The sequence below is a fragment of the Melanotaenia boesemani genome, chromosome 9, assembly GCF_017639745.1.
Source record: "Melanotaenia boesemani isolate fMelBoe1 chromosome 9, fMelBoe1.pri, whole genome shotgun sequence".
NCBI lineage: Eukaryota > Metazoa > Chordata > Actinopteri > Atheriniformes > Melanotaeniidae > Melanotaenia > Melanotaenia boesemani.
Window position 1 is genome coordinate 5,159,291 of NC_055690.1, and position 26,499 is coordinate 5,185,789.

The following is a 26,499-nucleotide window of genomic DNA, read 5'->3' on the forward strand; positions in this document are numbered from 1 at the left end:
ATGGCCATTAACAGAAACAGTTGCAGCTGTATTTGGCATAACATTCTACCACGCATTTATTTGAGCCAGTTGGTAGATGTCACACCATTGCCAACAACACTTACTGCCTGGTGGTAACGGTGTGTGCCAGAGAAAAATCTCACAACATGTAGACATGCATTTGAGATGCTGCATGAAGCAACACCAACTTCTAAAACTCAGCAGTCACTAAATGCCAGAACACTAAATTAAAAGTCACTGAGATTGCTGAGGTCGATCAGCTGTGTAAATCTGAAAAAGGATGATATGGAGAGCTCTTTTGTGCTTAGGAACCTAAATCAATCCGGTAATAAGGTGTTATTTCTCTGATTTAATGCCCTGGATATCAATCCACAGCCATCTGCCCGCAGAGTTGAGGAAAAGGCAAGTTTAGTGTTTCCAAGCAGTCATGGAAAACTGAGGCCTTAATGCCTGTTGATCTAAAAATGTTAAAAGAATCAGTGCATTTTCCTTTTTCTTTTTTTTAATAATTTGACCTAATTTCCACAATATTAGAAATGATTTGGGATTTGCTGTTGGTGCATAATGTAAGCTCAGCATGTGTGGTGATTCAGTATGTGGCGACATTAACATCTGGGACTGGAAAGTGCCAAAGTCTACAGTTCCTTTCAAAAGGCTGTTTGAGGGAAGGTCCAATACCTAATAAACTGCTTTAAATCTGATCCTTACAATGCCCAGTTTCACATCAGAGATAGAAACAGTTAGCTTGTTTACAGGTCTTTTGGTCTCTTGAAGAAATCTTCCCCATTATGACAGAGTTCAGTTTTATATGATTTATAATTTATTTGCAAACTCAGACTACTTTAGTTATGTGTCACTTTGGATGGGGCCTCTTGGATCTACATACACTACAGGTCATAAGTTTGGGAAGACTTACTCACTGGATTTAATGCAAAAGTGTTCCCAACCAGTAAAATTTGTCAAATTTCTGCAACCTCTTTGCCCTGTAATATGATTTGCTGCTGGCTGATAAACTTTATCACTACTTGCCTGACCTTTGTCCTACATTTCAATTTTTCCCCACTTCATTTAATAATGATGGACAAATTATTGGGCATAAGAAACTTTGAACTCTCTCTCCTGACACTTTAATATGGTTTTTATAAGCTATAATGCAGTAATGCATTGGCTAAACACTGGCTGCTTAACAACAAAAGAAGCAAAACAAGCCTAAATAACTGCTAAATGCTAAAATAATTCACCCCCAAGTGGTGAGGGTTGTCTAGGTCTTTGTGTAGCTATTAACAGTGTTAGAATAAATCACATGGTATTAGTTTACAGCACACTGGTTTTAAAATAGTATGTCACTGTTAAAAAATAAAGCCAAGGACTAAGAAAAATGTTTATGCACCCTTGACATTAATAAATCAAAGGATCTGCGTATGGTTTTCACTGAGGCACATCCACCGTATGTCACCTCTAAGAAAATCCATGATAGAAATAATCGAAATACTGAAGGTGAGGTTGCAACAGTACTTACACAAACCCATGGGTGATGTAACACTGACTATATTTATCTTTTATATACAATTGATAGAGTTCTTGCATTAGTTAATGTTGAAATAACTGTTTTGCAGAGAAATACTTCATTTTTTCAGCCAGACAATGTCTGTATGCCGCCATGGCAACAAAAGAGTTCATCCAGGTATTTAAAGCCCAGTCATCCAATGAAAATGTTTGTCTCATTTTGAAACTAAATATACACATGCTTTACAAGGACAGTAGATATCCTGTTTATTAAGCAAAACTGGGAAACATTTCAACGCTGAAGTAGCTGGTGTCCTCAGTTCCTAAACATGTAGTGTTTTTAACAAAAGGAGAGGTTAGAGAATGACACTATCACTACACGTCTCGTTCAACACTGCTTGTACATTTTTTTTTGGCATCCTTTAAGTGTATTTAGAATTTTTATGCTATACATTTTATGCTATCAAATTCTAAATAACGTAAAACCAATCTGTTACCCATTTGCTCCAACTTTACCACGTATTACTGCAGCTTTAGCTGCTCTGACTCTGATTCTGATGAGATGGTGATAGAGACCACGCAGAAGATGACACCACAAAGGAGTGTTGAAGAAAGGGGTGGGGCTCAGCATCCAGTTAGGACTGAGCAGCGCTTTCATTGCCCTCACTGCTGTCAACAAAGCTGATGGCAAAGCCATTCAAGGTCCTCTTCTAAACAAGAAAGTTCCAGCACTCAGTCAACATATTTAGCATTATGCAACATGATTGTATAATGCCACCCACAAAAAGAAAGGCACGCATACAGTACGTGATCAGTAAATAAAGTAAAAAACAACAAAACTATTTTCAGCTGTAAGCTGGTGTGAGAAGCAGGGAAGTTCTTTAACTTTTCTAATTTTTAAAGGACAATGGTGTGTGGTTATTGTGCAGGAGGAGGTTAGGTTGTGTACACTCCCCAGTACTGGTAATAAAGTATGTATGACTGACTGATCAATGTAAGTTCTCATGGGGTTCAGCACTGTATGTCTTCTTTTCCTCTTAATAAATAATTTTTTTTTTTTTTTTTTTTTATGGTTGAATTATTGACTACAAGGTTTTCTGGTCCTGATGCTGCAAAACATGCCCAAATCACCATCTAAACATACAAATGTAGATTCAAAGGCAATATTTATTTTTCTGGGCTGTATATGTAAAGAAAAAAAATAAAAAGAAAACACACAAACACACACTCTCACTTACTTTCACAGTCTAATGCCTAAAAACCCAACTAATTTGCCTGATTTAGCACAATCACATAATGATCTGATCTGGAGGCTGTTCAGCGCAATCACTCCTCTCCATGTCTCACCGTCATTGCCCAGCGGTGAAGTCCTCCAGCAGAATGAGGGAGTCCCCAGAAGGAGTGCTCTCCAACACTGATGAGCACCATGTTCAAGAATACAAGTGTCCACGTGTGCACTTGGCACCAGTGCACTCAAGGCTGCAGTCCAATAATCAACTTTATAGTAGTATTGGCAGATTTGTGACCGCATGTCTTGGACACTCGGGTGAAGAGAGGGACAGAGCTGTCAACTAATGACAGCCTTGTGGTGGGTGGGCTCAGATGGTCGGGGAGGATGCCAGTCATGATGCCAGCCTGTGAGGGTCTGACTGAGTACCCTGTCACAAGGAGCTTCAACTCCTACCTCCAGCAGAGCTACTACAATGTCCTGAGTGAGGCGGAGGACAGAGTCCAAGTAGATCATGTTCCATGCCTATTATCAAGGGGGCTAACTGGAGCTGTGGCCATAAGGTCATTAGTATAGTTGCGACGGTAATCCCCAAACTCAGTGGTGGACACCAGCAGTGAGGGATGCTATCAAGCTGAAGACGGAGTCCTATCAGCCTTATTGGCCTGTGGGATTCTGGAAGCAGCTGAAAAGTATCGTCTGACTAAGCAGATCGCAGCTTCGGCAGTCACTGAGGCAAAAACTCCGGCATGGGAGGAACGCAGACATTGCAGGGACATCAGGGAGACTACCTTTAGAATGGCAGCCTGAGGTGGTGGTCCTCTGCTTCAAAAGTGGGGACTGAAGAGTGTGCTCCAACTACAGGGGGATCACACTGCTCAGACTCCCCGGTAGTATTCAGTGTATTTAGGAGTCCTGGAGAGGAGGGTCAGTTGGATAGTCGAACTTCTGATTGAGGAGGAGCAGTGTAGTTTTCGTCTCCACTGCGTAATGGTGGACCAGCTCTACACTCTCTTAGAGGTCTTGGAGGGGGCATGGGAGTTTTCCCAACCAGTCTACATATGCTTCATGGACTTGAAGAAGGTGTTTGACCGTGTCCCCCAGGGACTCCCAAGGGTGGTGCTCCAGGTGTATGGGGTACCAGGGTCATCCGGTTGCTGAATGACCAGTGCTAGAACTTGGTTTCCAGTAAGTTGGATTCATTTCCACTGAGGGCTGGACTTCACTAAGGCTGACCTTTGTCACCAATCCTGTTCATAACTTTTATGGACAAAATTTCCAGGTACAGCCAAGGTGCTGAGGGGATCCGGTTTGGTGGCCTCAGGATTGCATCTCTGCTTCTTGCAGATGATGTGGTTCTGTTGGCTTCATCGGGCCGTGATCTTACTCACTGGAATGATTTGCACCCGAGTGTGAAACAGTAGGGATGAAAATCAGAAAAGCAGAAAAGGCGCATCAAACTTATAGATTTATTCCCAAGAAGACCTGAGGCTGCCACCGCTGTCAAAGTGTTCTTGTAGATTCTCATTCATTCAGGTTAAGAGTAATCCTTAAATAAACTGTGTGAATAAAGGAAACTAGACTTCTTTTTCTTGGTCCAGATCAGAACTGAAGAAGCCTTTTAAATGAAAGACGAAACATTTTAAGAACAAAGAAAAAGAACAAAGAGAAATAAGTCCGGTTGTCTTTGTCTGCCAAATATGAAAGGAATAAATGGTCCATATACATCTGTAAAATTAATATTTAAAAATCTATTTTTATCATAAAGACTGCAAAAACATGTTTTAACTTTTTTCAGTGAATAATAATGTGTAGATTGGATGAAAAAAAAACCCAAAACATTGCTTTGGTGTTAAGATGAGACTGATAAAGGCACAATGCAGAAAACTTGAAAGTGTTTCAAAACCGTCTGCATGCAAATTTTAAGGTCATAATATTCTTTACTGTTAAAAGTCAGATGTTACTTTTGGATAAAAGGCTGTGGCCAAATAACCACCAAATGTTGCCAAAATTAAATGTAAATGCAGTAAATGATGTACAGAGCCTTAGTTTTATTTTAGAGGGCTTACATTCTTTTTTAAAAATTAATATTAGTAGGAAGAAGTGATGCAACAGTGGTGGACATGCCTCTGTCCCACTTTTATAACAACAACAACAAAAATATTGAATTTTGGCTGAACATTGTATTTCTGCCCCACTTCACTTCCCTTTCTCTGCATTTGGCAAGAATATTATGCTTTCTTTTGTGGTTCCGTGACCTTTAATGTTAATATGCTCTTTCATGCAGCAGACCTTTGTCCTGTCCTGCCATGACACATGCTCCCGCCATCTACATGACTCTGACCAGGGCGTTAACCTGTTTAGATGGTACACTGTAGATGTGAAAGAGGTCTAATTGGGATTCAAAACGCATACTGTCAAAGAAATAGATGATACCCTGATTAGTGTTGTTTTCTGGGATGAAAAAATGTTTACTTTTATTTATTATTTTTTTATATTATTAAAACACTCCTAGTGATAGGAATAAGCAAACACTGATCTGTGTCTTTGAAATTCTTTGTTTGTAAAAAGCTCAAATCCTTGTTGGAAATGCCAGGACTTGCATTGCTGTTTTAAAGCCAAGTTTTTTCCTGTTTTATACCAGACAAAATAACAGTTTTAGTATACAGTATTCTAAAGGAACATGATGAAGGACAAACATGTTAAACGTGCATGTGTTAAAATTAGATATTTTAGAACAGACATAAAGTCTGATTCTCTCTTGAGTATTTAACACAATGGTGCTTTTTGCAATTGACCAATGTCCAATAAAACTGTAAGAAAAACATGTTTCTCAAATTCTTGTCCTAGCAGATGGTACAGTTCTGCTGATGAAATATGCTGACTGCGTCTTAATCCCTTTTTACTTCTTGTTTTTCAGTGAACGGTGGAAGTCATCAGATGGGCAGCGGCCGCAGTCTGCTCAGCTTGGCGGACGCAACCGAGCCTCCTGAAGTCGGCTTTTGCCAACAGAAAGTCATCGCAGCAGAATCTACAGCAGTAAACAACACAGTACAACACAATACAGACAGAATACTTTAGCCTAAATACAAATTAGATTGTTCTAAGTTTTATTGCTTCATTCTAAAATCATGTCATATTTTATACATTATTTTATAATTGTACAAAAATATCAAATAAACTAATAAATTAAATGTGAGATCAACACATTTTTTAAAAAATAATAAGCAGACTCATGTAATGGCGTGTAATCATGGAAGCAGAAAGATCTTGATTGATTGAGGATGATTTTATTGATACCAATGCTATTATTGATACAATGCTTTATGGAGTCCCTTATTAAGCATTGGCCTAGTTTTCCTTGAGGGAATAAAATATACTTCATTAGATTTTCTGCATTACTACAGGTGCTTACTGTCTGAAATCCCAAGCTGAACAAACATTGGCTTCAGTGTTTTTAGACTCCATGTAGATAATATAATAAAAACTAGACTGATTTAATAGAATATCAACACACAACTTGACAATTCTAAATGATGCTTGCCCACCCTTAAAAAACAATACATATAAAAAACGTATATCGCTCTTAAATTCCCTGCATGTGCAGCACATTTTTAAGTGTCCAGCTGTAAAGACTCTGTATCTCAAGGTGAAAAACCAACAACACAATGCATCTATGCAGCATTGCTCTTTAAGGGATGTAAATGGCCATGTTGTCAACATTTGTGGTGTTTTTGTCATCTTTTTTGAAGCAATATCATAATTTTTTGCGTTGATTTTTCCTGCATGAGAAAATGGACAAATGCATCCAGTGTGACAGATTTAATTTAGGGTTTTAAACTCAGCTGCTGTGGAGCTTCAGAGCCCTGTCTTCATGTTGTTTACAAGCCAGCCCTTGAAGAAAATATTGCTATATCAGTAGGTCCAAAGGTGAACAATTCCAATACTTTGTAAAATATTAGATTGGTGATGGGAACACTTATGATGTGTGTCTGTCACAAAAACATTATTTGTTTTGTAAAGTCAGGACAAGAAAAGATGCACTTCTCAAAACAAAAAAAAAAAGAAAAAAAGATGCTGTTCTTTCATTTAAAGCACATCAGCCATTAGTCACCAGCATATATATCTGTTATACATTACCTGTGGTACATGATATATATTTATATCTAGTCATTAAGTCGAGGAAATTTCATGACTGACTGAAAAGGTTCCTGCATATAATTGGACACATAGGCTCTTGCAGTCACCATCAACTCATCCTGACCCACACTCTGACACGTCACTTGTTAGTGAGACAGATTTAGGTCCATGGAGGGATTTATTACTATGGCAGACGGCATGCAACACTGTTACCCGCTGTCACAAAGCAACGCCTGCCAAGACTCCTCTAGTTTAGCTTTTACAAAGTCTTCTCTTATGTTCACAAGCAATAGATGATTTTGATTTCAGTCATCCTTTCACACAATGCTGGCATTCATATCTGTGACTGACATAAAACAGAAAACTGTCAATCGCCTTGCGGCTTTTGGTGTGTTAACTTCCTTCTGTTTGCATGAAATTTTTAGTGTTGGTTGCAGGTCATTACAGCTAATCTTATCAGAACCTCCAACCAGGACTTTCTAAACTGGTTTCCAAGGCAACACCAACCACCAGGACCAATTAGAGCTGACAAAGAAAGGATACCCAGGCATTAAACTGCCTGGAGATCAGAAGAAAACAAGAGGCATCCTCAAAATAGATAAAAAAGAGCGATGAAGAAAGTGTGTATTGATCTGTGGGCGACGGTGGATGTGTGGGTGGGGCACAGGGACAACATCTCTGCATAAGCATGCACCTGTGGGCTTACTCATGTCTTCTTCAGTCTATTCATTAGAGAGGAAAGATTTAATTAAACCTGCAATCCCCACCCTCCACACCCCCACACTGCCCGCCTTCTGCTCTCAGTTGGGTTTGGGTTTGTCCGCGTGTGTCGTTAGAGCTGCAGGCAGAAAGCCAGATCAATAAGAATTAGTTTGAAGAGGCTGATGTTTCATTCTGTTGAAAACCATGAGTGGAAAACTCTGGCCTCTGAGCTTCACATCAGTCACATGCCTTACTGTGTGTATGCGTTTGTATGTGCATGTCGAGTTGGTAGCTTTTGTACTTCAGGGGGATCTGCCGTATTGAATATCTGATACCCATTATCCCATGGTGTGAGGTTGTTGTTTGTCTGATATCAGAATCACTGACCTTTAGTATAATCCCTTTTAGCTTACTCCTCCGGGGTGAGAGTAGGTTTTATTCAACTTAACCGTTTCTAACAAAACAATCTTATATTCAATGAAAAACTAGAAAAAATGTTTTGATGACTATTTTATCATGTAAAATTTTAGGTATTTTTTTAGGTTAACATTCTTACTTTGCATTGATTATTTGCCAAAGCATCTTAATTTGAATGCCAGGAAATAAAACACACCAGCAGTCAAAAGGTTTTCCTGTTAGATTTAATGGGTTAGCATGTCCAAACATTTGACAGGTACTCTAAATTGACATATTTTTTAAGTTTCACCAGTAATATAAAGGTGGAGGACAAATCAAAATACAGTGTTGAATCCGAGGACGATGCAGCTTTAGGTTTTTAACTTAGAAAAACTAACCAAGACTATCAGGCTCAGACAGGTTGAGTGCAGAGTGCAGAGCTACATGCTGAACTGGGGAAAAACAGCTGTTTTTATTTAGAAGAAGATTCTGATTTCAGATTTCCGAACTCAAAGTCGAGGAACTGACAAACACTGGACCGATGACAAACGGACAGGATGATCTGGCACACAAGCAACTTAAATAGCTGGGAGGGAAGCGAGACAATCGGACGCAGATGAGGACAATTAGGCAGGGAGGAAATCACAGAGATGGGAATCTAAACGGGAAGTAGGGATGACAGGCAATTTAAAATAAACCACAGCCTTATAAAGACTAAAAGTTACTGGATACTGACACTACATAATAAAATGGTGTTGGTGTGTTGGTAACAAAAACAAGGTTAGAACAAAAAGGGGAAAAAAATCACAGTGAAATTAAAGTTACGGACCCTGGTGATATTGAAATATGATATATTAATGAATTGCTAGTAGGTAGAAAAGATTAATAACTCTCTGCCATGTGTTAGTTAAGCATATGATTTTAAGGCTATAGTATGCATGTAATATAAATTATTCATTTAATTAGATTTTTTTTTAATGTTGGGAAGAATTATATAAAGACATAACTGAGCTCTCATGGCTCTTAAATGGTTATTTATTTATTATCACTCTGAGGTTTTATTGTAGTCTAATTTAGCAATTAATGGTTTGTGTTTTTTGTGAGAATTATTTTTATTCAGTGCTTTCATAAAGCCTTATGTTTATGCTTTTGCTGTGTCACAAAAACAAGTTATTGTTTAACATTTAAATACAGATCTATAGCAAACTAATCAAATAAATTAGCTTTTTCCCAACATGTTTGCTTTTTAAATTACTCAACTTTCTGTCGCTTTTTGCATCTAGCTCAGGAGTGTCCAGCTCTGGTCCTCGAGGGCCCCAGTCCAGCAGGTTTTAGATGTCTCCCTGATCATGCTCATTTGTGAATGACACATAACTTTTAAATAGGTAAATAAAGTGTGGAAGAGTAGATTTCTAACTTGAAGTCTGGTCTCTCAGGTGTCTCTGGTGTTGAAAGTTGTGTATGTTGCTGTTCTCCATGCTGGCCATTCTCACCCTTCTTCACTCATTTTGAAGGTAAAGAGCACCCCCGCAGCATTATTTTTGAACACAATTGCTTTTTTTTAGTGGCTCTAAGAAATTAAAGTCAGAAATTTTGATTTATTCAATCAGAATTTATTCTTTCAATATTGCACTCAGGTTTTTGGATAAATGCAGATTAGTTCAACTGCACCCACCATCCACAAGCAAACAGTGTTTGGGTAATAAAACTTTTATTACACTTTTATTAACTTTTACTGGCTAGTGGAAAAAATACTGAGACTTTGGTTTGTGATTTCAGATTATGTGCTGTCATCTATTAGGTTTAATATCACAAATATGCTCAGATCTTTCCCTTGTTTATGTTGCAATAGCAAACCTAGCTAAGATAGCGCTGGTGCTTACCCTGCTAAAAAGGTTTTTACATTGGAGAATTCCTAACACCCTCTACACAACACTGTAAAGCAACAACATAGTGTGTTCAGTCAGAGGCCTCTTCAAGTATGCAGCAAGACATAAAGGTACAGATCCTTCCTGCTAGCAGCCGTTTTAATCTTTTTTTAATTCATGCTTGCTGCTTGCACATAAATGTGAAGAAAGATGAAATACATATTTGCTTGTGGATAACACATTCTTAAAGCCTAGTTTAAAGCTGGAGGTTTTATAAGGGTTTTTTCTCATGACTACAGCTTACAACTTTTGCAAATCTATTTAGATTTTTTACTTGTTAGTGGCAAGTAAAATCAAGGTATATGTGCTAAAGATTATGTGGTGTTGGTGATGCTGCCACTAATAACGAGTCAAACGCTTGCCTCGGCTCAGGTCATGGTGTTTTAACTTTTTTAGTGCCCTGACCTTTCCTTCCCTCTTCACCCTCATTAATTTCCTTTATGTAGCAACTCTCTACTTTGCTCTCTACACGTGTCCTTATTTGCCTCTACCAAAAACCAAACCCTACCAACATCTTTCTTTTGTAGCCTGACTTTCTCATGCATTTCTCTATATCTGGTCTTTAAAAGCTTTGAAGGAGTTTAGGTGTATCCTTCTCCATGGTAACACTGCCTCCCATTCTTACACACACACACATTTTCTCACTGCTTCTCATCTCATAATTCTGCTCTTCTCTTCAGTGCTGTACCCTCCCCCTATATGTGCTGCCGCTCCCCTTACCCTCTCTCTTTCTCAGCCTCTTACACATATACACAAAACACTCGCGCTCTGTCCCTCTAACTGCTCGTCTGCTGCTGATGCTGCACCATTCACTGACTGCGAGATGTTCACCCCAGCTTCTAAAGGATCTGCAGGGGAGTCAAGGTAAGGCTTTCACACTTGTTCCCTCTGGAGCAGAAACACAGCAGAGATGTTACAGCTGCTGCTGTTGGCTGCTGACAACAGCTAACTGGAAAGCCAAGTGACTGATGGGAAGCATGCATGTGTGTATTTGAAGATTTGTGTGACAACTCTCCCAGTTGTAGTGGACAGCTTTTGTCAGTTGGAGGTTATCTGTGACATGTTTTATCGGCATACTCTCAGAGTAGTGAAATTCTTCTTCCAGTTTTTTTTCTTGCGTCTTCTGTTTTTTTTTTTTTTAACTTAAGAGTAAAATTTACTGCCTGGTTGATTATTTCTGTGTTGTGTGTAGAGGAAGCATGTGTATGCATAAGCATGTATGTATGCATTCTGGCAAAGAGCCTTTCGAAGCCTGGTGTCATGCAAATTTTCATGCCTGTTGTGCTGCAACAGTGCTGCAATGTCTTATTATGGTGCTACATCCCTTGATGGTTTATGACACCATGCTGTGTTAATCTCTATGAAGGTGTGTGTTGAAGGATTGTGAGTGGGGGCACGAAGTTACAGCTTTGGTTATATGTGAGTGGGTGGATTGGAGCAGTGTTTCTTCATGTGTGTGTGTGTGTGTGTGTGTCTCTGTGTGTGTGTTTATTATTTTTTGTTTTAATAAATCAATCCCAAGCAATACATCAATGCCAATAGAGAAAATCCCAAATCAGGCAAAAGACACAATAACATTCAAACACTGGAGCCAGAATGTTTGTTGTTATACTAAAAATATGTTATAAAAATATGTACAATGTCACCGTTTTAAGATGATACACAAATTTTCCAGCTGTAGTGTGTGCTCATTCATGGTAATGTGCAGCAGAGGGTGGGTGTGTTTTTGTGTGCAGGCTAAAGTCCCCCTGAAGGAAACATAATCCCTCCCATATGTAGTGGCAAGGGAGAAACTCATAAAGATGCTGTTTGAGTCACAAATATGTTTATCCTGAAGAAAATAGCTGCTAGTCTCATAATGTCAGACATTGAACATCTTTCAAGACATCTGCTGAAAGAAGAGCTAATTGTATTCATTAGGGCTGATGGTATTTTTATTTATCATTTTGTTGTCTTTTCACCTCTTTTATTTGTGTTCTCAACCAACAAATGAAAATAATAAACCTTGACTGAAAATCTCAGCGAAGTATTACAATAACATGCTCGTCTTGTTAACATATCTGTGTCATTCTAAATTAAGGATGTCTTGAGCTAAGGTTGGGAGTCTGTAACTGTAAGCATTCTGGTCTGTGATTGCTGACTTTTGGAGTTTTAATTTAGCTTTTAAAGCATCTGAAACGCCACATCATCCAAAAAGGTAGAAAAAGACTCTTGACACAGCATTTTAGACTGAAAGGACCGACAAATGACTGTTTTGCGGACCTGTGTGGACATCTCATCCTGTCGGCAGCAGCGTGTACTATCTGCTGCTGATTCCTGCTCAAAATAGACGTTGGCTAATCTGTGCCGTGCAGGTCGAGTGAATTCAGGATTTGTGGCATCTAAATATGTAAGCATGTAAACAGATTTAAGAATGCAAGTAATGTCCAAACATTCACTCTTGTGGTGACTTTTTGTGCCAATGTTTTGGGAAAACAAGGTGTTTTTGTTTTATTTGATTACTTTGAACGGTCACTCTTGTCTTCTTTCCTCTGCTTGTCATTATCCAACTTCCACTTCTCAGTTCCCTCACCTTGCCACCTTCTTATCTCCCTCTTGCACCTGTGTGTTTATTTGCCATTAAAGCTCAATTCTCTGAATGTGCTGTTCTCATCCTTCATGTAGATCACTTTCCAACCATTTTTTTCTTCCCTCCATTGTCTGTCTCCATAATTTTCCATCTTCATCAACCTTTATTATAGAATCTGAGCCTAGAAGAGTTTCCATCCCTATTCTCTCATCAACTTTTGTGATGAAATCAATGCAAACTCTGGTACAGTGACAAATGAGTCACCAGCTGCAGAGGGGATTTGTTTTAAATCGCTGCGGCATGTTTGTATTTGTGTGTTTCCATTAAGCAGAAAATGAAGTGCTGTGAGGAAATTGCCCTGTTCTCGGGGTACACCTGATTAAACTATTTTACCTCGGGCTGTGTGTTTACGCTTCCCCCGCTGTGGGTGATTCTCATAGAGTGTTTATGGGAGTTTGTGTGTGTTGCTCTCTATAGCTCACCAGAGCTGCAGTGAAGGGGAAGTGTGTAAATTAGCTGGATGTTTGACTCTGATCAATGTTGCCTGTGCAGCTTGTGTATGTGTGTGTGTAAAAGCCACAGCTTGTTCATTTTATGTACGAAAATGCACACATCAGCATGAGTGACTGCATTCTTGGGCACTTTTGTGCATGACTTTATACTTTACTGTGGTTGTCTATCACTGTGTTTATGAATATGTACTTTCATCTGTCTGTGTGTGTGTCTGTGTGTGTGTGTGAGTGGGTGATCTGAGAGAGTGGGTGTATGGGTGGGCTCGCTGTCACTTTCATTAAAATCCACCAACAGAGAGAAGAGCTATAGGTGGAAAAATAGAAAAATAAAAATAGAACGTAAGCAAAGGTTTAGAGAACAGAAACTGAGGATTATGAAAGAGGACAAGATATGAGTTTAGGAGGAAATGAAAGCAGCACATGAAAACAATGCATATAAAAATACTGTTGTGCACTTTTCTTTGAGTTCAAAAGATTAATAGTTTCTATTCTTGGGGTTAACAGAGTTCCTGATGAAGCACTCGTTTATTACATGATGATAGCTTTGTCTTGTTGAACATAGTAATCCATCTGTGCTCATAGGTTGATTCTCTTTGAAATTTTAGTACAGCGCTCTTTTATTAGTCACAGCTATCTTAGTCATGGTTGCAGATGTAACACGCAAACCTTTAAGCCATTTACCTCATTAAAAATGTTTAATGTCTGAAAAAATTTTGTTTGTCCACATCTTAAAATTACTTTTCAGATATCTAGTTTGCCACAAATCAGAGGTCTATATTTTCTGCCTCTTCCCCGACTTACCCAAAATAAATAGTAGAGTATCTTCACAACTACAAGTCCTGTATGCGAAGTCTTGGTCTTTTAAAACAAAGCTAAGACACATGAGACTACAATAAAAGTGTCAAGGATCAAGAAAGAAGTTAATGTGTCAGGGTAAATTCAACTGTTACACAGTAAAAAAAAAAACAAGAGGGAAAATCACCTTTCAATCCCAGAATAGCAGTTTAATTATTTCTATTATTAGAGAAGTAATATCTGATGTTTAACTGTGTAAAAATAGATGCTAAAAATGTCATCTGAGCAGTTTAAACATATTTTAACACAGGTTTGTAAACACCAAATTTGGACACTTGGCACTTTATTTGCCATTTAGCCTCAGGAACTAAACTGGAAAACTAGTTATATTAAACTGATTTATCACTATGTTATTTTATTATGTGCACACAAACCTTTTTGACTCATTTTGATAATGGACACCTCAATTGAGATAAAATGTATTATTATTATTTTTATTCATATAATTACATTTAGAACATTTTCAAATTAAACACGCATTTATCTAATCTCATAAAGGTATTTATTTAATTATTGGCTAGAAATCCTGCAGAAATACTCTATGACAAGGTTTGGAATAAAATATAAAGTTGTAACAGTAGTATAACAACATTTTGGATAAAAATTAATTAGAGGATTTCTTTATTTCTGAGCAACCAGTACACTTACTGTGTATGCCAACCTGTCTTAAAATATTAGCATTACATCCCTCATTTGTGAAAATAATGTGACATGAAATGCCAAGATACTTATGGAAATATTGTGCTGTAGGGATTCAGTCATCGGGTTTCTCCCTCTGTGCTGCTTTTGTGCATCCCTGTCACTGCTATAATTGATGGTGATGGATGTTGATGAGACAGGAGCCATTAAATCTGAGCATCAGCTCTGTCTCTATTTCAGCATCCCTCCTGGAAAACCTCACATGAATGAGTAACCTATTAGAAACACAGAAGGGAGTGGAGGGGGAAATAAATGAAGGAAAAGAGAAAGGTCTCCACGTCTTTATGGGCAGATGTCACCCTCTGGGAATCCATCTAATGGTTTAAGGCCTTATTACATGGTGGCAAGAGAGTCGAAAGACTGGAGAGGCAGTTAGGAGGAAACCCAAGTAATAAAGACGGCAACATCACATCTCTCCTGCAGTCTCATGGCCCGAAATGATAAAATGTTATTGAGGAAGAGATCAGTAGCTAAGACAAAATTTGATTCAAAGGAAATAGAGAGTTGAGACGGTAGAAAAGCGGGGTTGATGACAAACCAAGGACATTCATTTCACATAAAGTATTTAAGGAAGATTAAAATCAGGTAAATAAAACCTCATTTAAAGAACACATCACATATTGCACGTTTCATTATTTATGTACCAACATATAAACCAAAACGCAAAAGCACTGTGTGACAAACTACTACAGCGAATGGTTCACTATCCTGCTAAACACCAGCAACAATATTTAGACGTCATGGCTGTTGGATAATATTATCAGTCTTTCACAAAAAGAAATTTTGGTCCCCTCTTTGTTCTTTTACAATACTGCTTCAGTTCCAGACGGCTCTTTTAAGAATAGAATAGAATAGAATAGAATAGAATAGAATAGAACTTTAATGTCATTGCAACAAAAAGTGCAACAAAATTACTAAGTCCTCCAGTCAGTGCAAAACAGAATAATAAATAGAATTAAATAAAATAATTGCAACATAAACAAAACAAAATACAACGTGCTACAATCAACACGTTCAGATAATATAAGATAAAATAAGTAAGTAATAGCTGCCAGAGTTTAATGTATAATTTAAAATATATAACAGACAACATAAAACATAATTTATAACATATAACATATAAAATATGATATATAATATAGTATATAATATAGATATTGCAACGCCCTGTTATTTTAATTAAGGCACAGGTGTTTAGTGCAATAAAAAGGACATAAAACCTGAGGTAGCTTACTAATTCAAAAACATGAGCTGGAATTGCAAGTACTCTTTGTTCAGAGTTCTTACTGCTGTCGGGTAAAAACTGTCCCTGAACCGGTTTGTCCTTGCAGTGATTGATCTGTACCGCCTGCCTGATGGTAACAGATCAAACATGTGGTGACCGGGGTAAGAGGAGTCCTGGAGAAGTCTGCCGGCTTTCCAGAGGCAGTGGGAACGGTGCAGTTCTTCCATTGTGAGGAGAGGGCAGCCCATGATTTTATGGGCCATGTTTTTAACCCTTTGCAGTGATGTCCTCTGAGCCACCGTGCAGCTGGGGTTACACACACACATGCAGTACACCAAGATGCTCTCTCTCCGTAGTGCACCTGTAGAAGGACACCAGCAGCCTCTGGGTGATGTTATTCTTCCTGAGCATCCTCATTAAGTGCAGTCTCTGCTGAGCCTTCTTCAGTAGCTCGGGAGGGCGGGGGGGGTTCACAGTCCAGGTCCGGTCCTCCTCGATATGGACTCCCAAAAAGTGGAAGTCCTCCACACAGTCCCTGCTGATGAATAGTGGTGGAATGTCTGTTTTTTTTACCCCTAAGTCAATGATTAGCTCCTTGGTCTTTGATGTGTTAATAATCAGGTTGTTCTCTCTGCATCATCCAGTCGGCTGCTCCACCTGAAGCAAACCATTTCCGGTCCCACCACAGCATTTCAGTCAGGTCACAGGCTGAACCGTGACTGGATCATTGTAGTGTCTTGATCGTCTTATTCTTCGCTGCTGTGTTTGGGATCATTGCCCTGTTGCATATCACCCCTTTAGTAGAGTAGTAGAGTCTAAGATGTAGCTCTTGGTTCTTCATAATTAATCTGAGCAGAAAAAGATCTGACTTGGACTTTGTATTTGTTCCTGTGAAAATTTGTAATTGTCTTGAATATTTCCCACTTGTGACTAATATTACTCCCTGTACAAATAGTTTGGAAACAACCTCAGACAAGGCGCAACAATTCCTTCTCTAAGATGATTGTTGCTGATGTCTTTCCTCCTTTCCACTTGGATGGTCCAGACAACAAAGTGCCAAAACATTTACTTCTATAGAGGGTCATGATTTTATTTATTATTTATTATTAGAAACTTAAATTCTAGCCTGTTGTTGAGAACAAATAAATCACATTAAATACAGAATGTTTGCACAGATGCAGTGTACAGTAGAGATTTGTTTGATTCTTTTATAGAAATGAATTAGTAAATCACTGAGAAACACATCAAACATAACTTTGTATTAAGGTGGACTAATTATACTGTAATTTTAAAATATTTCAATTTCACATTACTAATCTTTAATAAAACAAAAATGGGATTTTAGTAGTTGAGTGAACTGAACCTTTTGTCTGGATCATTTTACAGGATTAATGTGGATTTAAGGGATTAATATCACAAATTATCTTGCAAGTTGGTGATTATACGTATAACAAACTTACTGTAGATGGTATAATCCAATTCAACACAAGCAGCTTGCAATGCTTTTTACTTTTACGGAGTTCAAAATATGTAAAATTTGTTCACTGCACATTTGCATACAATCTGGCACCTGAAGGGCTGTGATAACAGCATCAAATCAATGTGTTTTTCTGAAGCTGTATTTTAGCTATAGCTATATTTTTTTGGCTCATATTTTTCACACTTTTCTCTGCCACCTACATACACACACCCGTGCAAGTACAAAAATACAATCCCCCCTTTCTTATTTCACCTCCTGACACTTCGGTGCTTTCCAAAGTCAAAGACGTTTCATTTGCAACGCATCAACAGAGATGCACTGGGCAACAAGCATTTACATGTGCTAAAATATTGTTGTGACATCTGACAGTGATCACATCATTTTCTGAACAAATAAAACCGTGGCCCATTAAGCAGAATGCACCCAACGCTGACAAGACATCATGAAACTACAAAACAAAACTGCAATTACATGACAGTTTGTTGTGCTTTTCCAAGTGTATGAAAATCAAACCTCATTTGCTTCTAGCAAAGATGCTCATAACAGAGCAGGGCTGGCTTCAGTATTTACTTCTAACAGCCTGACGACAATGCAGCTGCTTCAAGAGATGACACCTTGACCCAATGACACCTTCCAAATAGTTGATGTTAGATTATATCACCCAACCCACTTACCGTCATTTGTGGTAACAGGAAATGTAGTGATGGTTTTGGTGTGATCACATGTTTCACATTTGCATTGATCAATCACATTTTTAACACTATGGTACATCTGTACTCATGTAGAACACATATGTAAGCAAACAGTTATAAAATGACTCTGTTACTGTTTGTTTTAAATCTGATTGCAAATAGTCCAATAAAGAGCCAAAGAACTGCTGTCTAACTCACTATGCAAGTGCCCCCCACAATTACCTCATCTCAAGTGTAACATGATGTACACCCTGAACAGGTCGCAAGTCGCAGGGCCCAATTAAAAATATTACCTGATATTCATCTACATTAAGAACTTTAGAATAATGCTAAGTTGATTTGTTTAAATGTTTTTCTAAATTTCCTATTTTTGAAACGCTTTGACACACAAGATATGTCACTTTTCGAGGTCTGCAGTGTTTTTTTCTTCCCTTTTAACTTTCATGATTTCTTTTAGACTGACTTAAATGAACACTGTCATCTCTAAACCACTAGAGGGAGAGTCTGGCCCACACTCAGCTGAGCTGGAAAGGTGTAGATACACACACCTGTGTATTTGCATGTGCATGCACAGAAAGTATGTCAGTGGAGCATTATGGGCTCAATATAAGGTCATAAAGATTTTGCAGCTATAAATGAATGTTTGCGAATAATTTCAGAGTTTGTCTTTGTAAATCAAGTTTTGTCATCTTGCAAAGAAAAAAAAAAAATCTGCCTGAAAAATTCAAGTTTGCAAATGTGCAGAAAAGGATTTGCATGGTTGTAATAAAGATTTGTATTTTGTGGAAAAAAAATAGAAGTTCTTTTGCAAACATCCTGTCCACAGATGCGAAGCACAACACTGGTTGCAAGACTCTGAAGTTGCGAATTTTTGTCTTTTTATTTCTATCTGATTGGATGGTGACTAATGAAACTGTCCAATCAGAGAGCAGATAGCTTCCTGTCCTTCCACTCTTAAAAGGAAGTAGATCAATTTTAAGGATCAATAGCTATAAATGGTACAGACAACGCTTGGTGTCTACAGAGAAACATAGAATTGGACAGAAAAATACCATTTATATAAGAACTAGAGAGAAATTGTGTGAATATATGAAGTTTATGTGGCTGAAGCCAGCTAGCAGCACAACTTAACAGCACAACAAATTAATACCGACATGGTTAATATACAACCTGTTGGCAGCATGACATTGTGTTCATGCTGCAAACATGTAAAGTCAGGCTCCGTGCAGCAAACATTACAGGAGAAACATTGTTTTACGCTTTCAAAGAAAGAGACAAAAAAAGTCCATGTTACGCATATTTATATTACTTTAGCTCGTTTTGATTCATTTTCCATGATTCCTCTCTTTTTACAACTGGTGCTGCTGCTCAAACGTAGATGAGGAAGGAAAGAGAAGAACAACCCAATCAAAATGGTTTGAGGGCCGAGTCAGATATAAAACCCTGCCCAATATCCAACACCGCCCCTTTCTGTGTTCTGCAGCCAGTAGTGATGTGCGATACCACTGATTTTCTTTCCAATCTAATGCCAAGTAAAATACAAGCCAGTATCGGCGATCCAATACAGGTATTTTGTACAGAAACGTGATGTTTTTGAAAAATCACTTTCATAGGGAAAGGAAGTGGTAGTTACACTTTCACAGAATACATTTTTAATCAGACTGAAATTATCAGTAAAATGCATAAATAAATATATGCAAGCCACAATATTTGCATATGTTTGTCAACACCTACATATTAAAATATTTAGTTAACAGTCAGTCTAATATTTAATCCAATTAAATATTTTCTTTTGAAAAACCCCACGATGACTATTTTACTGAATACTTTAATGACATCCAGCCTCTGCAGCATCCTTACCAACTGAATCTGGGCCTGTTGAATTGATGTAAGCTGATCTCAGGGACACACGTCACTCCAAGCTGAACTTTCTGATCTGATCTGAAATATTTATTGCAGCATTTTTTTATTTCATAACCATATTTAATACTCTACATAACAAAACAGGATGCAAAAATCTTTAGAATGAGGGGAATGCTTGTTGTTGAACATCAACACAAAAACCTAAACCTAGAAAAGAAGAAAATCGCTTTCTCAAAATTTAGCATCAGTGCTCCACAGCTCCACATTTTCCTCCTCTGAATAGTGGTTACTACCTGCCTGCAGCATCAAAAGACTTCAAGAGTGACGTGCCTCGCCCGTGCAGCACCTGTCCCTCTATTCGCCTCCTCTTCCTCATCCTAATTTAATTATATGCTGTGTTATGGTTGACTTTCAGATGTTTAAGGAGGTTTGTGGTGTTGCTCCAACGTCTCTATGTATTCCCACACACATCATACACGCGTAGTTTGCATGTGATGCTATGAACTGAGTGAGAGATGCGCTGCTGCGCCATTTCACAGATGACTTTCATGCTTATCACGAGGAAAACGCCAAATCTGGAGCTTATCGAAGTTTTCAAAGCTTAGATTTTTCTGCCATTATGTCTTCAAGTTTCTGTGACCTGCTCTATTTCCATGACTGTGGTGGTTCATGATTTCTTCTCTGGCAAACTGAATAGAGAATGGTAGCATATTAAAACTGCTTTAAAAGACAGAACAAAAGCTATTTAGCAAGAGCTTGAATGGAAAGTGATAGGTATGTTAAAGTAATACAAACTGGTGAGGAACCACCAGATATAGTTAATGTGTAAGAATCATATAATCAGTCATTCTGCATGATGATCTACTTAATCTATCTGATCTTAGCTTGCTGAGGCCTGGGGGCAGAACTCCAGTTTGCATAATGGAATAACTAGCATGCAAGAGAGGCACTGGCCTATGTTAGCTAAAAACAAACCCTGGCTTGCACGTCTCCTGGGCATCCTACTCTCTAATTGTTGCTTGCCAAAAGCCTTTTGCCGCGTTTACTGTTTCATTCATTTTCTACCTGTCCCTCAACATGATTGTAAAGAGATTTAAATAAGGAAAATATACTTTCAAGGCAATATTTGACCTTCCTGTTATGTTGGATCCCATTTGCATTTCTATGTACAAAGATGTTAGCTAGCTATTGCTAAAAGCAATAAAGTAAAGGACGTGAAGTTGACGTCAGGTCATGTTGTATTTTGGGAAGTTGAGTTTATTTATGTGATGCGTTGTGAGAATCTCACTTGCATCGCGGCTGTCTTGCACTTGCAGGGACTCTGAAAACCTTCAGGTTTTTATGTCTCTACAATCATGTCTTAGTTACTTTCTGCTCAAGATGAAACAATCATGGAAAATAAAATAAAATGAAGTCTTTATTAACAAAATGGTGACTGATACCAAACCATAAGCTGAGCACACAGCTGAATGGGTTTGAAAGTGCTACAATTGGTTTACTTTACTCATTGCAGGAATCAGTTAATTAATCACTTAACTGACAGTGTGCGGCTTCTCTCTCTGTTTAATCCCTCTTCTTCCATCTCTATCTCTCTGCTTTGCCATCAAATCTGACAACCAACTCAGCCAAAGTTAACCAGGTACCAAGAGTTCAAGGTGCAGGCAATCAGCATTCCTCACAAGATGGGTCTCACCTCCCAAAATGTAATCTTGACACACACTCACATTCTCCATTCAGGAGTCAGGATCATTATATCACCTCAGCTGTAGCCACACAGATTGTTAACCAGCTTTGTGGAATGGTTTAGATGCCTCTGAGTTGGTGCACCTGTTTGAGTTAGTATCTTGTCTTTACTTGTCTGAGCTGAGTTTGGGCAACTAGATATTGTAATTTTCCACTGCCATAGCCAAATCAAACAAACAAAAATGGTCAAAATACATATATTTTTATCATAAAATCTCATGAACATCAACAACAGCGTTGAGGCTCTTACTCATTAAGTATGAGCGAAATGCATGCATGCATTCCACCTTCATCGACCAGCTTAACCTTCCTCTGCTGCTCCTGCTTAATGATTAGAATACAAACCATGATGGCCTCTTCCTAACGTTGCAGAATTTTATATAGCTCACTAAGAGAAAAGAAAAAGTCAAACCAAACTATTTTGTTTTAATATCTGAAGGCTACAGGACTAGAAATAGATAGCAGCACATGCCTCTGACGTTTGGGGACAAAAAATAAATAAACTCTTTTGAAGGCTCGAAGCTGAGACACTGTTTCCACTAATGCAAACACTCAGCCACACACTCTAACACACACACACACAAATGTTTCCTTCTAATAAAATTTGAATTTAGATTTCAGTTCAACTCATTTTAAATCAAATTACCAGAAAAGCTGACACCATGTAGTATTACTCCAGCAGACTGGGTATATATTAAAAGTAAAATATGTGTCTGCTTGTGCATTCTGCTTGAAGGCTGCGGAGGTGACAGTATAATCACAGGGTACAGGGGTACATATCATTATAACAGTTTAATGTAATTATCAAAAAATATGGTTTAGATTTAAATGGATCAATCTCCCAGTATCAAACAACTAGATCTGAAAGCATGTCCCAAAAGATTTGCAGGATCAACGCTGTCTTTATCCATTTCACTTTTGCCAGTGTCATACACTGAAAGTGTTAATGTTCTCTGAAAGTGAGACCTGTCAACTCTGGGGTGAAGAGGAAGGGTGTGAGGAAGGACACTCCCTCTGGCCACAGTGTGGGAGGTTTCTGTGTATATGCTGCAGTCTGACTACACGGCTGTTCATCTCCATCTTTTGCCCTAAATAGAATATTATACTTACACCAGTCTATGTTCCTGCTGATCAGCTAATATGTTTTCCATTCAATACAGACTCTTACAAATTAAACTGGATGGTGCAACTTTCATCTGAGGTTACACAATTCACATCAAAATACAATATCAGGGCTGTTTCTGAAACATAAGCCAGCAGTTGATTTGATTGTAAGCGTATTAACATATTACCTCATGCTTTTAGGATCTTTATGAGTGAGTGTGAACGCAGAGTCACTCATTAACCCTGAACCACAGTGGGGGAAGTGTTAACGTTTCCTGATTGAATGCAGGAGAGCAAACCACAAGTGTGTTGTTGTGATGATGGAGATGATTAAAAAGTTCTGCCTGTGGGTGTTTGTCTGATTGTGTGGGAAACAAACCCTCAGAGTCAGATGGGAGACTGTGGCCCCTCCTCACCTTACTCCTCCCCCTTGCTGACATGTGTGTACCTGTATGTCTGTGTCAGGCGTGTGTTTCTGTGTGTTTAACAGCCTGTGGAAACCAAAGAGCAAGCAGTGTTTCAGGAAAGTAGTTGACTGGTCAAATGGTCAAGTGGAAAACAACAGCTCTGGAGAGGCAGGTGGAAGAAAAGAAGTGAGAGGAGGAGAGAAGGCAAACAGGACGAGAACTCAGAGGGAGGGAGGCAGGGAGATTGGGTCAGATAGAGACAAAGTGCAAGTGCACAAAGAATAGAGAGGGGGTGAGACTGACAGCAGAGCAAACATTCCCCAACGGAGGGAGGCTGAGAGCAAAAAAGACTGCTGAGAAGGTCAGACTGACAAAATGCTGAGGAGGAAGCGAAGTGTTTCATTTGGTGGATTTGGATGGTACGTTGATTTTACATTAGATGCTAATGTGTGACTTAGAGATTTCGTTTTGCATGTGCATACTCATGACTGCTATGGCTAAAGTTTTGCAGTAAATTTTAAATGGTGCATTTAGTTTTATAGCCTGCTACAATGTACATTTGCTGGTGTATAACGTTATGGGTGGTGCACAAATGTAAACTGTTTCATGAAAAGGAAGGATGGGTGGAGGGCTCAGACTTCTTCTCTGTGTCACACCTTTAACACTTTGTCCTGTTGTTTGTTACCCATGTGGGTGCTTGTGTGTAACTGTACAGTTTCACCCTGTGCTGTCTCCACTGAGGGAAGGATTACAATCAACAGGCTGCTTTGTCTCTGCCTGCTGTGTGTTGTTGCTGCAGCTCTTACTGGTCATGTTTTTTTTTTTGCTCTACTGGCAGAGATGTGTTCCCATCATACAGCACCTCAGAAGCTGCCAGGGAGCCCATTTAGCGCTTAATGCGCTGACATACTCGGATGGAGTGTTTTTGTGCAGGCTCCCTTGTTGGTAGTTATTCTAACACTGACGAACCTCTTCAGAGCACTTAACCTTCCCCAGCTGGGCCAAAGCAGCATATCCTTCCTGATAGGCTGCAATAACCTGCAACAGGCAGAGCTGAGGAGCATCACGTTACATGTCAGAGGGCAGATTAGTGACGATTGTCTATCAAAGTGATAAAAACAAAAGGCTTGAAATCTGACTTTTCCCTCTGCCAAGTGCCACCCCAGGAGCGGAAAGACAATTGAATACAAACAAATAATCAATATAAAGTGACATTTGCTGGGGTAAAACTCAGATGTACAAATGCAAGTGAAAGCAACAAGTAATGTCCCTCTATCTCTAGTTCAACACAAACACTTATTTTAATTCAACCTTCATTTTACCAGATAAAACATAAAAACAGATTCTTATTTACAATTTTGGTCAATAATGCGGAAGAAAGGTTGAAAAATCTTGTGATTTTATCAGTGTATTATATGAGTTAATGCAACAGTGATTAAAGCCATGCATCGTAGGATCATAATAAGTAAACAATTGATAATAGGAAGAAATATCATTGACTATTTGCTTTTACAAATGTTGCTTTACTTTGTTCTTAGATAACCACTTGATTTATAGTAATCAGTTTATTATTACTCAAAATCTAGACCCTTTTTAGAAAAAGTCTCATTCACTTGAGTCACCTTTTTCCCCGCTTGGAGCAAAGACCTCTACAGCTTTAGCCATTAATACAGTCCAAGAGAGAATTAAACCTAGAAGCAGAAAAGAAAATATGTAGTTTGTAGAATAAAGTGTATATTAAACATTCATGGCAAACTGTTCTTTATTGGAACAATCATTGCAAAAAAATTAACACACACAAGTGATATTTCTTTGTCTAAAATATGCTAGAGATTCAGGCAGAAGGTGGGCGGTTAATATCTTTACTAGCCTAGAAATAACTTCTATGAGAGCACAAACAACAGCTTCCTTACAATACATGAAAAAGATCATGTAATATGTGCTGGTGCACGATCAGATACGATTGTGGCAGTTTAATGTCACTGCAGAGGAGCAGAAAATGAAATGTGAGGAACCAATTCAGCAAGAGTTGTAGCTAAATTAACTGTTGTACAAGCTGTACACAAGTGTGCAGTTGTTTTCCTGACATTTTAATGTGTGGTAGCAATTTGGTCTTTAACATTTGTGTCTTTGTGCCGTCTTTGCATCTGTTGGTGTCTTGTAATCATTGTCTGTGATGTCTTTCAGTAATGCTAGATTCAAATTATATTTAAAGCATTTGGGTTTTTTCTGGTGCTTAAAAATAGCCTCCATTGTGTGTTTCTGTGCTAATGTGGTTCATCTGCTACATGGGTATGTGCCTCTCTATAAAACTGTTCTACATGGCTCAATCTCCAAATTAATGAGATTAAAGACTAAATGTCAGAACACCTTCCCTAGAGAGGGAACATAAGTACTGAAAATAAACCCTCTTTCAGTTCTAAACTTCTACATATTAGGATATAATTGAAAATCATCTTGTCCTTACCAGGTCTTAAGATTAAATACAATCTCAGAGGTAGAGCAAGACATGACACCATGTCAGTCTAACATTGCTTCAGTTCATTGAGATTTGAAATAATTTCTTGATGCACAGCTCTCTGAAAGTCTCCCCACAGCATTTAAATCAATGTTTTTCAGCCATTCTGTTGTAGATTTGCTGCAGTGTGTTGGATCATTGTCCTGTTGTGGCAAACATGTAGATGTCACATTTGACTCTTAAGAACTTTAACATCCAGAGGATTTTAGTGATTACTAGATACCTAAATCCGGTGGCAGCAAAACAACAATACACCACATCTCAACCCTGCATGCCAGCTGGTTTGAGGTGTTTGTACTGATTTTCATCAAACATGGTGCTGTTTGGACAAAACATTTTAACTCTGACCACATTTGTCCAAAGAACACTGGTTCTTATTGAAAATTAAAAAATAAAGTTACCCTTATTGTCTTTTCCTATTATCTTTTCCTTGACCTAATTGGAAAACATATTAGGTAAAGTGGCTAAAAGAAGCATTAAACAACAAAATGCTGCTGTCAGGGTTTTAACAAAGAGGAGAGAACACATCACGCCAGTCTTGAAATGTTTACACTGGCTTCCAGTTCACAACAAAATAGATTTTAAAGTGCTGGTACTACTAAATGGTATCACTAAATGACCTGGATCCAGAATATTTGCAAAACATGTAAACAGAGTACAATCTAAGTCGGACAAAGATCTGTTGTTTTAGGTCAACTGGAACAACTCCACTGTAAAATGGAGAAGCATCATTTAGCTGTTATGCTCCAAAAAACTGGAACAAACCTCTAATAGGGGTTAGGTCAGCCCCAAGTATAGAATTTTTATTCCAGATTAAAAACAAATTTCCTTTCCTGCTTCTTTCCCTGTGCCATTTCATGCACAGTGAATCCAGTAAGTCTCGAATTTTAAATTAGTTTTTAATACCGTATTGTAATCTGTTTTTCATTTTT

At 38.3% G+C, this 26,499-nt stretch overlaps 1 protein-coding gene across 2 annotated transcripts in view; it reads left to right on the plus strand.

Annotated features, from left to right (window-relative positions):
- The first annotated feature begins 10,718 nt into the window (after window positions 1–10,718).
- The window catches only part of rap1gap2a (RAP1 GTPase activating protein 2a), a 105,631-nt gene continuing 89,850 nt past the window's right edge, over window positions 10,719–26,499 (plus strand). The window contains exon 1 of one of the 2 annotated variants that reach the window (XM_041993928.1): window positions 10,719–10,764. In XM_041993928.1, coding sequence (XP_041849862.1) covers window positions 10,724–10,764 — 41 coding nt within the window. In that variant the 5' untranslated portion in view covers window positions 10,719–10,723. Of the gene's footprint in view, window positions 10,765–23,158; window positions 23,469–26,499 lie in introns of those variants that run through there. The other variant, XM_041993927.1, reaches the window with a different exon arrangement.